Source organism: Miniopterus schreibersii (assembly GCF_964146895.1).
Source record: "Miniopterus schreibersii genome assembly, chromosome: 7".
Lineage (NCBI taxonomy): Eukaryota > Metazoa > Chordata > Mammalia > Chiroptera > Miniopteridae > Miniopterus > Miniopterus schreibersii.
The window spans coordinates 23,560,912-23,575,527 of record NC_138108.1 but is presented as its reverse complement, the minus strand read 5'-3'; the positions used below and the strand labels follow the sequence as shown (position 1 = coordinate 23,575,527).

Genomic DNA, 14,616 nt, shown 5'->3' with positions numbered 1-14,616 from the left:
CCCTGTTTGTTTTTTCAATTAACGATGTCTTTTTTTTTTTTAGGAACTCTAGAGTTTTATAAGTGCTCAAGTTAGTCCTTGTGCTAAATCTGCATGTGTCTCACTCCAGAAATGCACCTCAGACAGTGTGATGAAATATTCATTAACTGTGATTTAAATCATTGTAGGATTCCCATATAAAATATGGGAGGTGTTAACATTAACAGATTATATTACCGCTGATAAAAGAAATAGAAATAAAACAGGCCCAGCCTGATTGGCAGATTAAGTGCAGTTGTCATTTTCATTGACTGCCGGATGGATTTTAACTGTGCTTTATATGTTAAGAGTGGTTCGTGCTTGGAGGCACCAGCTACCTTCTTTCCCTGATAGGCCATGGTCACTGGGTACCTTTTCAAAGGGTTGTGTCCCAACTCCAGTCTACATGCTATAGACATGTATGTTGTGTTTTGTATATTTGCCAAGTATCACTGTGGAATTCAAGAAATATTTTAAAAGATCACTGTTGCATTCAGAAAAAAATAATTTCTTTCCAGTTATAAAATGAATGCCAGTTGTTGTAAAACCTAAGTGCAAAAATGGACAGAATAGAAGGTGACAGCTCCAAGAATCCCAATAAAATAGTAGGCAAAACCAAATACTTGATGATGAGCCCAGAGTTAAATTGGCAACAGTGGCAGTGGAGTAGGGTAGGAGGGACATTTCTGGGGTGACCTCAGAGGATTTGGTCACATGGGAAGTGAAGGAGAAGGTGTCATGGAGACTGGGTGAGTGGCGATACCAGTAACCAGCATATAGGGTATTGGAGAGCGGGCAGAATTGAGATGTAGGGGAGCTCTTGACTGAGACATCCCTCTTAATAAAAGACAGACTAACAAGAGAAAAGCAAACCAAAGTTTATTAGCATGCATCTCACAGTTAATGAACAAGGAAAAATGAGGAACTCAGAGGGTGGTTTAGAATTCAGGTTTAAATACCACTTTCACAGAGAAAGGGAAGAGGGGCATAGGCCTCTCAGAGGAGAGTAAGTGATTTTTAGGGAAGATGAATGGGCCCTTAGACAGATAGGGCAGTTTGAGAGTTTTTGACAGTTTGGGAATGGTGTTGACTGCTTGTCTCTTCTTCTGTGACAAGAGCCAACCATCTTCCCTGGTTGATGAAACCCTTCGCTGGAGAGGAGATTTATCACAACTGAGTTCCTTTTGGAGGATCTGTCTTTAGACAGATAAGGAGAGTTCAGAGAAAGCCTCTTTGCTGCTTCAAGTGCCTATAGCTCAGTCAGTATACCAAAGTGCTGTATTTTGGGGTGGCACATGTGCAGGCACCTGTTGTGTTGGGGCTGCCAGTCCTGACCTAGGACTAGAGAACCACACACAGTCTTGCTGCATTTGTGCCTGAGACATGGGTAAGCAGAAACCCCTGACTAGTTTTGCCCTGGGCCCAAGGTTTATGGCAATACTTGAGGAGGTGGACTGGAAATGGCATCCATGGTACTGTACATCCTAAATGCATACAGGGAGTTTTCCTGCCCTCCACCTGGCGGGTAAAATCCTCTCACCCCAGGGAAGGAACATAGGTGCCTGAATCTGTGGGCAGTACAGGTGGCCTCTGCCATCGGTGCCCGCTCCTCAGCTCCAGGCCCACATAGTGGCTGCTGGGCGCTACAAGGCTGCCAGGAGCCTAGCTGGCATTCCTCTGGGCCTTTACAGTTCTTCCTGCTGATGCAATAGCAAGGAGCAGAACCCACCGTGAAGGGAATCTGTGCAGTGCGAGAGAAACAAATTAATTATACAGGAATTCTTGCTTTACAGCTTACCACTCGTTTGTGTGCTGTATGTAAAATGTAGAGACCAGAAAGGCTGAGCATCACCTTAGCATCAGACTCCTTTCTTCCCAGCAGTTCCCACATTCTCTTTCCCTTTAGTGGGCCAGGGACAGGAGGCCCTTCCTCATCCTGCTCAGCCTGCCGAGGCTCTGGGCTCTGTCTCCTTCCAGAAGCTCTCTGCTTGCTTTGTTCTGCTTGGCAGCCGAGGGGTTAGGGAAGCTCCAGACTGAAACACTTCCTCCACAAGAAGGTTCTGAAGCAAAACTGTTGGGATCAGGTGGGCCCAGACAGTTTCTGTCACTACAGCCTCCTGAGGCAAACTCCCTGAGATGGGAAGGTGGCCTTGTTTTAACTCTTTAACATGTAACTCTGGCTGCTGTTGCAGATGGATTTCTTTAAATTCCCTTTGAAATTCTGCTTTCATTCCTCAGTATCCACCAGCTGGTTCTGCTCTCCAGCTGATCAACCACTGGCAGTCCTGTGGGCTGCCCCCTATCATAGCATCTTCCTCTGTGACGCACCGAGACCTGGCATGGCCCATCCAGGCTTCCAAATGAAGCAGTTCTGTCCCTCGCCCTCTTAGTCTCCCAGTTTAAAGAAGGGGCTTCCACAGAGCAGAAAATGGTCAATGTATTCCTGCTAAAGTGCCTTTCCGATTCTTTTTATTATTGTTGTTATTAGTCCTCCATAGAAAGGGATCAAGACAGTGGAAACATTTTTATAAAACGACACTTTATCTCTGTGATTAACTACATAATAAACCGTAAAGGCTCTGCCATGGTGATCTCTTCCTCCTTACACCTTATTGCTTTGATAATAAAAGCTTTTTTATGGCAAGAGAATAAAACTTTACTGTCCAGGCAGTTTAGATAAAATGAGGGCACGCGTTTTGGAAGGAGAAAGGGCACATCGGAAGCCCGGGAGGCCAGCATGGGTTCTGTGTGAGCTCAGTTTAGGTAGAACGTGTTCGAAGTAGCTGAAGTCTGGCATCCTCTGGGGGACTTTATCCAGCCACTGAGGGAACTTTTAGTGGTCAGTGGAGAGCCAATGAAAGAGTTCTGTGTCTCCAAGTTCAGACGGTCACTGTTGAAAAACAAAAATGTTCAAAACTTAGAATTGCAGAGGGGAAAGCACAAATTTTAATAATTTGTTGCCACCTCAGTTTGCAAACAGAATCATTAACTACCTTTTTTGATTCTAAGCCAAACCCTACGTGGTTCGGTGAATATCGTTGCACTTTCATTCATAAGCTTATGTCTCAGATGATTAGATTCCGTCAGAGACAAAAATTATATAAATTTTTGCATAAGCATGATTTATATGCAAGCACTACACTATACCAATTAAAAAGAAGTTTCATTATTGATATGCCATAGGAAAATGAATATGTTTTCTTCCCTTACATTTATCACTATCAACAGAGCAACTCACAATAGTCTGAGTTCATAAAGTTTTTAAAAACTCAGAGCATCCCCGAAGATGTGATGATTAAACAGAGACCTGAAGGAATACTCAGAGTTAATGAGATGAAGAAAGGCAGGGTTGGGGAGGAGAGTTGTGTTCCAGCAGAGGGAAGGGCATATGCCAAGGCCCTGTGGTGAGTAGAGAGCAGAGCCCATACCCTCTGGGGTGTCGTGAAGCTTAAATGAGATCAGCCAATAAAGGCGGGGGCTCTTTTTAATGTTCCTGGCACGCAGCAAGCACTCAGGATGTGTTAGCTCTGACCGGCTCTCATTTTGAGGCAACTTGGGGCTGATAAGTCTACACAGGTTTACCTCGAAAGCAAGTAGGTGGCCTTCCTGCTTCCCCCGGGAATGTGGTCTATGACACTGTGGTTTTTCTGTGACTCATCAACTCTGATGTCACTCCTCTCAAGACCCGGCCTGGTATCTCCGTCCTGGTACCTCTAAGAAGATTCACTAGGACTTTGCAAATGGCACTGATGAAATTCCTCGTGAAGACAGATGCGACACCAGGCCCTGTGGGCGCCTGGACGGTTTCAGACCCAGCCTTTCCTTTTGGACCTCCCTGTGGTTTGGCGCTCGCTCGGTGTGCTGGCTCCTGGCTGCCTGGCAGCCTGCCAGAGGACGCGCTGGCCTTTGCTGCTCCGTCCTCTGCGTCCGCCTCTCACGGCCATTCCTCCCGCCCACAGCCTGCTGCCTTGAAAGCAAAATCCAAGAAAATGCGCAGGTGCACTGTTTTGAGATTCTTGAGGGAGGTTCAGCAGGAACTGTCTCAGGCAGGCAGCCGATCCTGGTTTGCATTCAGATCGTCAGTTTGGAAGAGGGTCCTGACTCAGCAGAGATCCCTTGGCCTGCCTTTATCCACAGAGTTTTGAAAGCAGCCATACAGAGCAGTGCTTGAATTACTAGGACGCTTGAGGACAATGCTTTGTTGAAATACCCAGAGGAATGGAAGCATGGTTTGGTGCCAACTCCACAGGCTTTCTCACATCCTCAAGTGGGCATTAAGCAGATTAGCAGTTTATTGTGTGTAACCTTCATTCCTCCAGTGGCTAGCCCATAGGCCGGAACTAACCATGGTGTGAATATCCAGCTTCGTGTCCTGTGTGTTAGATCTGGGGATGTGTATTATACCCCAGATGTCCATCTTGTAAACTCTCTGGGCACATAATACATCAACAAATTTAATCAACAAAAATTTGCCATGATTTCGTAGCTGGTAAAGAAATTAGCAAAGGCCCCCTCCTACACCATCCTCCCCACGCGACACACACAGGCTGCAGGGTTCCAACCTCCAGGGCCTGTGGCCTTGTTGGGGGCTGAGAAGGGGGGGGCTGTGGGAGGCTGTGCTGGCACTCTGGCTGCAACCTGCTCCTCCCCAGCCCCCCACCGGCAGCCTGAGGACACCTGGTCTTGTATCATGTGCATGCGTTTCCTTACATTGTGTACTTCGCATGCCCTCCAAACCCGGAGACTAATTAGAAATCTTCTAGTTGGTTGGGGGTGGGGGAACCTTAATTTCTTCTTGCCATCACCATTTTCTTTCCTTTTCTGTTTCTCACTATTTTTTCCCCAGTCCAGTTCCTTTCGCAGATCCTCTCACTTTCTTCCTCTCTGCTCTCCCCAAATGGATGTAGGCTCCACGAGGATGGTAGCAACTCTTTTTGACCCCGAGCTGTGTTCCCAGCCCCACCACCCTTGCCTGGCACGTGGCAGGCGCTCGGCAAGCATTTACTGGATGGATGAAGGTGTTGCCAGTCTCCCCGTTTCTAGCGCCCTCTGCGGCATGCTCCTGCACAGTGTCCCAGACCCGTGCAGCCCTGCCGCACACCCCAGGGAGGAGGAGGGGCCCTTTTCCTGCAAGTCTCACGTGACCTGCAACCCTAAGTCAGCTGAAGTCCCAAAGACGTTTCCCGGACTCCTTTCCATGCCCTGTGGAAGTCGAAGTCCTGCTCAGATTTGTGCCATTTCTGGCGGTGGGGTGGACCTTACCCTCCCGCTCGCTCTGCCCTCGGGCTGCTGCCTCTTGCCAGCCGCTGAGCCCGTGCTTGCTCGGTGTCTGTGCGTCTGTGTGTCTGTGCGTCTGGGAGTGTGCGCCAGGCAGTGTGCGCCCCACAGCAGCACGTGAGGCCCTCGGGCTCCTGGAGGAGCTGCCGCCCACCCTCGCCCCACTATGGGTGGTTTCTCCCAGGACCTTCACCCTGCACAGCTCCCAGCCTTCCTGCCGCCTCCTCCCTCGTCTGTCCCCCCTTTCTGTAGGGGATACAAATCCAGAGCCTTTTCTCAGGCAGGGGAGCTTAGCCACGTTGTTGTAGTTCGGGCTCCTGACTCCCCGTCTCTAGGCTCTCACCTCCTCAGCAGCTCATCCACTTGCCTCATTTTCCTAAACTAACACGGAACTGCCCTCTCTCGGAGGGTTAAAAACAAAAACAAAGCATCACTTGGCCTCGGTGGTGGCTACCTTTGTGAACTTGGCAGAGAAGGTAAATATACCTCCTACTCACAGGGACGCCAGCCTGTTGACCCAGCTCAGCATTTCATGTGAACAACTCCATGCTGGCTTAGGAAGAGTGTCCAGGAGGACGCACAAGCCGGTCACAGGGGAGGCCTGCAGGGAGGAGAACTGAGTGGGTGGGCACAGGGGTGGGATAAAGACATCCTCCTCACCGTACGCCTTTCTTTATCACAGTGTCGCGTATTAAAACACATGGACATCATACCTACGTAATGTCAGTAACTAAGGGACCAGCAACCTGAGGCGCTGGTTACACCAAAGTGATCCTCACCGGTGACCTTAAGCCATATGCGTCATGAGGACAGCTGACGCCTGAGCGGCCTTTGGCTTAGCGCCCAGTCCTGAGAATTTCCATTCACTGTTCACGTCGGTTCTTCCCGTTGGGTCTCCGCGCTGGAAAGAGCTGAGCTCCTCCGCACGCAGGCCTTAGCCTGCAGTGTTTAGTTTACATCGTCGGGTGTAGGGTCCCCAAAACTCCCAGGAACCGCTTCTTACCTTGACAAATATATAAAATAGTTTCTCTTAAGAGGAAATCAGTTTTCAACACACTTTAAAATTTAAGTGGGGGGAAAAGCATATCTGATTGAACAATCTGAGTAGTAACAGGGCGATCGCTGCAATGTGTTTAAGTGCATTAAGCACGAGTTCATAATTAAACTGTACGAACAAGCAATAAAACCGCATTGGCTACTTTTAGGGGCTGCTAAAAAACCAACTACCATTTTAAAAACTAATAAATAAAAGGAGAGACATAAGAATTTGTCCTCTCTTACCTGTACAAACTGTACTTCATGATAACCCAAGTAGTTGATAAAGGAAAGTTTCTCTTTACGGAAGATTTCCAGTAAGTAAGTGATGAGGTAATAGAATTTGAATATTCTCATTTTTCAAGCCCTATTGATCTAGCCAGTGATCATCAGTGGCTGCTAATATCATTTTAAAAAATAGAGATTTTCTTTGTATGTCCTACAAATTTGTTATAAGATACAGAAATTTGAATACATTCAGGTTTGATTTTTTTTAGGAAGAATATTTATAAAATGTTGTTTCATTATGTGCCAGTGGAAGTAGATAACATAAGTATCCCTCCTGAAATAAAAATCAAATCTGAATCCAATCAAATTTCTATAGCTCATAACAAATTTATAGGAAATAGTAAGAGTGGGTTATATAATATCAGGGAGATGCAGTCAGCAAGATTCAGACCGTGGACAACTGTACAAGACAAACAACCTGGCTGCTTCAACAAATGAATTGCAAAGGAGAGGGGGAAAAAAAGAGATGGGAGGGAATCTATAGATTAACACAGACTTAAGAGACAATCAACCAATTACAGTGAACGGACCTTATTTAGATCCTGGTTCAAACACTGTTTTTAAAATTTTGGGACAGTTAGAGAAATTTAACATCTGATAACATTAAACTATTGTTAACATTTTTAGGTATTAATGTAATACTATGGTTATAGTCCCCAAAAGTCCTTGTCTTTTAGGTATGTATTGAAATACTTATGGTTGAAATGAAAATAAAAACATGTGACATCTATGCTTATACAGACATAAAGATCTGGTATTTCTGGTGACGCGTTGCTTCTGAGGGGAATTTGGAGTCAGGAGGGAAGAAAAATGAACTTTTGGACAGACAGTTTCTTTATGTGGGTAATACCTTTTCAAAAGACTAACCAAAAAAATAAATATAATAGAACAACATTAATTTGAAGATGCTTGAAATGCTTATTTGGGGAAATGAGAAGGCATGAACTCATATCATAGAGCATATGGGTGGATTGACCCAGACCATATTTCTCAAAATGTATCCCAGGACCATCTATCAGAATTGGGCCCAGCCCTCTCCCTTCCTCGGCGTCAGCCAGAATCTGGGAGAGTGAAGCAGAGAGACGTTTGAGAACTACCAGCCTTGATAACCCAAGTGCCAGCTTTTTAAATCCTTATTATGTTGTTTTGGAACTTTGGAATTCATAGGGCAAAAATACTCCCAAATTTAAATTCAAAGCAGGGCCATTCTGAAAGTCTGAAAGGCTTTTTTTGAGACTTGCTGACAATGATTTAATCAGCAGATGTCACTGTGTAATACTTGGGCGCATCCCTTCCACGTTGCCTCATTTTGGAAAAGCAGAGTGTGCTGCTGGCATTGTAACATAGAAATATTTATGGTAATTTTGTATTTTGTTTAATGAAAATAATCTTTCATTTTACTTCCAGTGCTTATTAAAAGTTTGTCTTTGATTAAGCATTCTTTGCTTTTGTTTTTGTTTTGTTTCTCCCCCAGCATCATTGACAAAGAAGTTTCATTAATGGCAGAAATGGACCAAGTTAAAGAAGAAGCCAGTAAGTACACACCTGGTTACTGGATCAGGAGCCTCCCCATCAGAAGCAGTCTGTAGGTCAGGCTGGCAGTGACGTGAATTCTGAGTGGGGTCTTAAAACTCACACGGAAATCCTGGCTCATGAGCTCTGTGACCTTAGGCAGTAAGTCACTTAGTCCCTGGAAACCTCCGTAACTTCATGTGGCAAAGGAGACTAGTAGCACCCACCCGGCAGAATAGGCACTCAGCAAATAGTAGGTGTCAGCTGAACTGTTTCAAGTCCAGAGGGACTTTGGTGCATATAATGGACTATGTATAGTTAGTTGGATTTAAAATGACATTAAATTTGTTACTAAATTTTTTTACATAATTTTAAACCTTCACAACTTACAAGTCTTGCTACACAACTTATGCAATCCTTTGCACTGGTCTTTTCTAGGTTCAACTAACTCAAGTTCAACAAATTAAATTTCACTGAAAAAAAAATTAGTCCCGTTTGAGCCCTGGCCAGTGTGGTTCAGTGGTTGGAGCATTGGCTCGCGCACTGAAGGGCCTCTGGTTTGATTCCCGGTCAAGGGCACGTACCTGGGTTCCAGGTTCGATCCTCGGCCCTGGTCAGGGCCATGTTCTCTGGGAGGCAATTGATCAGCATGTTCTCACATCAACATTTCTCTCTCTCTCTCTCTCTCTGAAGATCAATGGAAAAAATGTCCTTGGGTGAGAATTAACAAAAACAAAAAGTCCCATTTGAAACTCAAATTCCTCTTAACATTTTGAATAGCATTTATGAATTTAATATATCTGATTTTTTTCAAGCACTTCAGATGCCTGACCAGGCAAACTCACAAACCTAATGGGCAAAGTATTCCAAGTAACTCTTACAAGATTAATAATTCAAACTTAGAGATGTACTCAGTGAAGTTTTCTTAAAACACTCCGATTCTGTTCACAAATTCAGTCAGATTCCCTGATACCTGCCAACCTGACACCGCAAAAGAAAATGAATTACATGTTTTGAATTAAAATCGCCAGTGAGATTGCTTAATATACCAGACACTCTTTAAATAATGAGCACACTCAGACGATCATGATCATTGCAAAACTTCTCCTAATTTTAACACAAAATATTTGTTCTCTGGGTCTGATTTATTTTATTTTCTTTATACTTATTTCTAAGCCTTTCCACTGTTGTGAAGCTACTCGACAGCCAGTAGGACAGATTTACTGTCTCAACTAGGCTGAGGTTCATGGGTTGAAAATTTCAACCGAAACAGGATTATACAATCAGATTCAACACAGGCCACAAATGGACATGCTGGGCCCTCTCTTATTCCTGAATTCACTCTGCTATGTTAATGGAAACCCTAAGACCATATTTTTAAGATGGGATTTGCTTTTACAACTCTTATCTCCTGAGCATTTTAAATTCTTCATCTTTACTGAAATTTTATCTCATGAATTAAATAAAACGGCAGTCCGCAACACCAGCCGCATTTCAGCTAGATTCCTCTACCTTTGACAGTAATGCATTTCTTTTTACCAGAATGAAAAATCAGACCAGATTCTTCATTCTTTTTATATTTTTCTCACCTGGCCCTTGGCCATAATTCAATAATCCCTTTACGGAAAATAGCTATCCTTTTTCATACCCGATTTTTCTAAATAATTTTAAACAAACTTTCAGGCTGGAAAATAGAGCTGGTTTTATTAAATAAAACTAAATGTGACCCAGGGTTAAGCTGTGGAATATGTAGGTAGTTACACAATCCCTTTGATTGAGACATTGTTTTATTCTTATGAGATCTATTCATTTCTTCAGCAAAAGTCGATTTCCACATGATGGGACTTTTCCTATTTCTTCTTATTCCTATAAGGTAGAGCTTATTTTTCCTTTTCAGCTTCGTGCCCTGTTGGTTAAAAACACTAAGAACCAACAGAGACAAATGTCTCTCTGGCACCAAAATAGAAAGTTGCTAGCACATCACTTTCTAAGAGGTTAACAAAACACCTGCGATTTCATGTGCTCATCCTTTCTCCTTGGGACAGTACTCGGCGCCAAGGCCCATGGAACTTGAGGCATCTCCGGGGAGCACCCCCGTTTTTACGGCTCGCTTAATCAATAAACCTTCGCTGCGCGCTTGCCCGGGCACTGAGCTCGGTCAGCGGCCGCGGTGACCGGCAAGCAGCCCGCGGGAGCGCTCGGCGGGAACAGCGGCCTGGTCGCCGGGACCCCCTGACTTCAGTCCCTGGGGCGGTGGCCGCTGGAGTCAGACCTGCCCGAGCCCTGGAGAGGCCAGTTCCCACGCGCCGGAGCAGGCAGAACCGAGTCCAGTTCCAAGTGCCACCCATTCACCGCTGTGTGACCTTGCACCACTCTGTTAACTTCTCCAGGTCTGTGGTTGCATATCAGAAAAGGGGGAATAAGAATTGTATCTGCCTCAAATAGCTCTTGGAAAGATAAAATGAGAAAACCCGTGCCAGGCACTTAGCAAGTACCTGACACAGAAGGTGAACAGAAAGGGCAAAGCTCCGTTGGTACAGAGGTCAGCCCAGCGCTGTCCTTGAGTCAGAAAGTGAGGTCGGAGGGCACAGCCTCTCTCAGGTGACACGCCATGTGTCCTCACAGACAGAAGCGACCACTGACTTTCTCCCCACAAAGCACCGAACCGTCTTTGCAACCACCATCTTGAGCTTGCTTATCTACTGTCTCACGAGTATTTTTCATTTCCTGAGCATGGTCTAAACCACATTTCCTCAATTATAACATAAGCTCCTAATATCCCTCACGGCACCTAACACAATACTGAGAAGACTGTAGGCCCTTCATAATATTTGTTAAACAAACCGTAATTAATTCAGTGTCTATAGGCTGTGGGATCCAATATCAGTGAACATTAATGTAATTACAAAAAGAGGAAGTATATTTAGATGAATGTATCTCGCTTTATTAATAATATTCGCAGTGAGCCTTTCTTGAAGGTACTATTCCAAACACTTCACTTAGTTATTTCACTTAGTTCCACAATAACCCACAGGTCTGTAGGATTATTACGCTTTACATTTGCAACTCGGCTGCTGTAGTGCTGTGGTCTCAGACTTTGTGTACCAGGGAATGGAAGGCCCATGCAGGCATGCTCTTGGAGTGTCAGTTTACAAGAAATATGGGAAGAAACATCACTTTATGTTAATAGGAACACAGATACATTGTGAAATAAAATGCAAAATTCACAAGAATTTTTTTAGGAATAAAAAGAATTTCAAAGGATCTTTGTGCTTGAAGAACTACGTCTGCTCCAGCTCCCGTCCCTCAGGATTTCACATACACCCTCCCTCCCTGCTGAGGAGTATTATTTGAGAAGCCCTAGAATTTTTCAAGGTTCAAGCAATAAGAGCAAGCTTCCAATGTGTTTCGGAACCTTGAAGGAATTTATAAATCCTGTTGAGAAAACAGATTTCAGGACACTAGATACTGTCTATAAAAGTACCTAAATGACATTAATCAAGTCCCAAATGTAGCAAAAATCCAGAGCTGCGTGGAACTGTCCCTTCCACAGGTTTATCAAAGGATGGTGCTTTCAAAATACACTTATTATTCTATTTTATATTTTAGGATCAATGAATTTTAGGATCTGATAGGGTTTTGTTTTTTACTTTTTATTTCTGTGATTGATGTTTTTGTGGTGAAAATGTTGCCTCCCCCACCAAAGAATTTAGCTTTAGATCTCAAGTTTTAAGGCTTTTTCATAATGAAAGGCTTTGAAATGTTAATGAGACTATATGTAAAACTCATCCCAACACTTGCTGATGCAAAATATTCATCTCCATGCACATTTGCATGAGTGTAAACTAAGAACTTATTGGTGATCTTGCACCTGCATTCCTATTTTAGGGCCCATTTATATCTATTTCTACAAAACCTTTTGTTTGGTGTGAATGCCCAAGTTCTGCTTAATCAAAAAGAACAATTGCCCCTAATTGTTACCAGTCCCACAAAGGATCCATTAAGAAAAGTCGGATTTGTTTAACTGTGTGGTTACTCAGGGTCTGCTGACCCCTGTGCTAGCTGCTTGTCAAGTCTGGGCCTTCAGAGTTATTTTTTTTTTTAATCTTTGCGAGAAGAAAGTACTTTGTTTCATCTTCTTACTCAAAAATAATTTTCTCATGCTCGGGACATTAGTCCCATCCATAGGTTGAATGGCAATGGCAAACAAATAAGCAGACTTGAGTGCTAGACATTCCTAAGTGGCCCCTGGAGAAGAGGCACTTCTGTCCTCTGCATACTCCTTTTAAGTACAGATTGGTTCATTCAACCCTTCCTTCAGCAGGCATGTGGGGCACCACTGCGTACCAGCCCCTCGGTGTTGTGGACACAAATAAGTACATGTGCAGCCTCTACTGTGTACGATGCCTGTTACAGAGGCCAGGCAGGTCACATTAATCAGCCGAACAGAGCAGGGAGGGACCAGGCACGACATGCCCCATGCTTCATCCGAAAAAGGCAACGAGTTCTCAGTTCTAGCCAGTCATTGCCACATGGAAATGCTCAACAGCTGTGGCCAGAAATTCCAGTATTTTAAGAGAAACCAGAAACCCAGCTTTCAAATGGACTCTCTTAATTTTCAAATGTGGGCAATTAATTTGAAAAACTAACTTGTCATATGTGGACCAAACAAAACACAGGCACTCTGTAGCCAAAAGTGATAGCAGGTCACCCTTCTGTGTCGTCTCGTCTGATTGGGTAACCTGGGATATCGTTGGGTAATACACTGTCTGTGTTCAGATGAAAATTCCCTTCACTTTCATCACTGGGACGAGCTTTTCACTGGCTCTTCTGTATTCTGAAAAGCAGCCAGGCTCAGATCGGCCTCTGCCCAGCTACATGGCACTGTAAGTGGGAGGCAGGAGGAGTCCCAGTGAATAATTAAAGCATGATTAGAGTAGTTTGGCAGATGATGAGGCTTTATGAGTTATAGATTTCTTATTTTGTTGACATCTCAGCATTGAGATCAGCATAAAAAGATAATGTTTCTCTGAATAATAGTTTAATGATTTGTAAGAACTCAATAACTCTTGATTCCTTCTGAACTTCTTTTAGGGTTTTAAGGTGATGTTTTTGACACATAAATTAAGAACTCTTACAATGAGAAGTCACATTGTTTGGCTCTGCATGTACGCTGTGGATCAGGTCTAATGAAGCAGTTGACCTTTGTTCAGCCAAGAATGGAATGTGACTTGGAAGTACATATTATCTTAGATGGGCTTCTCCTTTGTTACAACTCAGAGTACTTGTCTAGAAGAAATGAAAGCATTTCATATGTGGCTTGAATTAGAGAGCTATAAATTATTTACATAATTTGAATTATGAAAGATCAGACTTCATATTTAAATCTCACCCCATAGGTTTGTATCCATAGCTTTTGAGTTCCGTGATCTTTTGGGAAACACACACACACAAATTAACCTGTGGGCTACCACTTCGACTTGAACCTTTAGTTCATCTGACATGTGTGGTATGTGGTGCCAGAGAGCTCCCTGGTATCTTCACTGTGTGTGCAGATGCTAAAGAGTGCACATGAATCCAGTTCCAAAGGGCCTTGACTCACCCTTGAGATGTTTCCATTGGGGACACTTATAACAAGGACAGGACACCATGGTCTGGAACTTCAATCTGATTGCCAAATGGAAACTTATCTGCAGAGTATCAAAAGAAAAGGCATTTTTCGCTCACAAAAAGCTAATCAAGTAAAACCTTTAAGTCATATTCCAACAACCCAGCTAGTTGCCCTAAATGAGTATGTGTGAAAGTCCAGAAAGTCTGGCACTGTTAGAATTTAATGGTACAGCACATAGAAGAACAGGTTTTGTTTAATGGACTCCCTATCTTTGCAATACCATTCAGATAGGATTTTAATAAGTGTCTTTTTGGAAATAGCTATTCTGAGTAATGCACACATTTAAAAGTCCAAATTAAGTCAGTGAGACCAGATGCCAGTGAGGAAAATGAAGACGACCGTGGGTGTGCAGTGAATCAGAAGGACCGTGTTTGGCTTGAGATGGGTGCGTGAGTCCATCCAGAAATGGGCAGTTGGTGATGAGCACCAATGACAAACCCACCCCGATGACCAGCTCAGAAAATAGTCATGGTCCAACAGTGATCGCTGCAGAGAGAAAACTGATTCCAAGAAATTAGGTCACTTAATGTGTTTAAATCTCTGGCCCTAATGTATTCCTTCTTATTTGGCAGTGGAAATCCTGACTGCTCGTCAGAAGAAAGCAGAAGAACTGAAGAGACTCACTGATCTGGCCAGTCAGATGGCAGAGATGCAGCTGGCCGAACTCAGGGCAGAAATCAAGGTCAGTTCCAAACGACCACAGCCTGAGCCCTGAACCGGGGATTCGATCCCATCATTTGTGTGTTGCACCCATAGAGAGCTGCTCTCTGAGGACCCAACACCACACACCCAGCTCCCCTTCCCAAGGCTGACAT

At 44.0% G+C, this 14,616-nt stretch overlaps 1 protein-coding gene across 7 annotated transcripts in view; it reads left to right on the top strand.

The window, feature by feature from the left end:
• The window catches only part of SPATS2L (spermatogenesis associated serine rich 2 like), a 148,966-nt gene that overhangs the window by 125,558 nt on the left and 8,792 nt on the right, over positions 1-14,616 (top strand). For all 7 annotated transcript variants that reach the window (XM_081143308.1, XM_081143304.1, XM_081143309.1 and 4 more), the window contains 2 exons: positions 8,093-8,151; positions 14,374-14,483. In XM_081143308.1, coding sequence (XP_080999434.1) covers positions 8,093-8,151; positions 14,374-14,483 — 169 coding nt within the window. The remainder of the gene's footprint in view (positions 1-8,092; positions 8,152-14,373; positions 14,484-14,616) is intronic.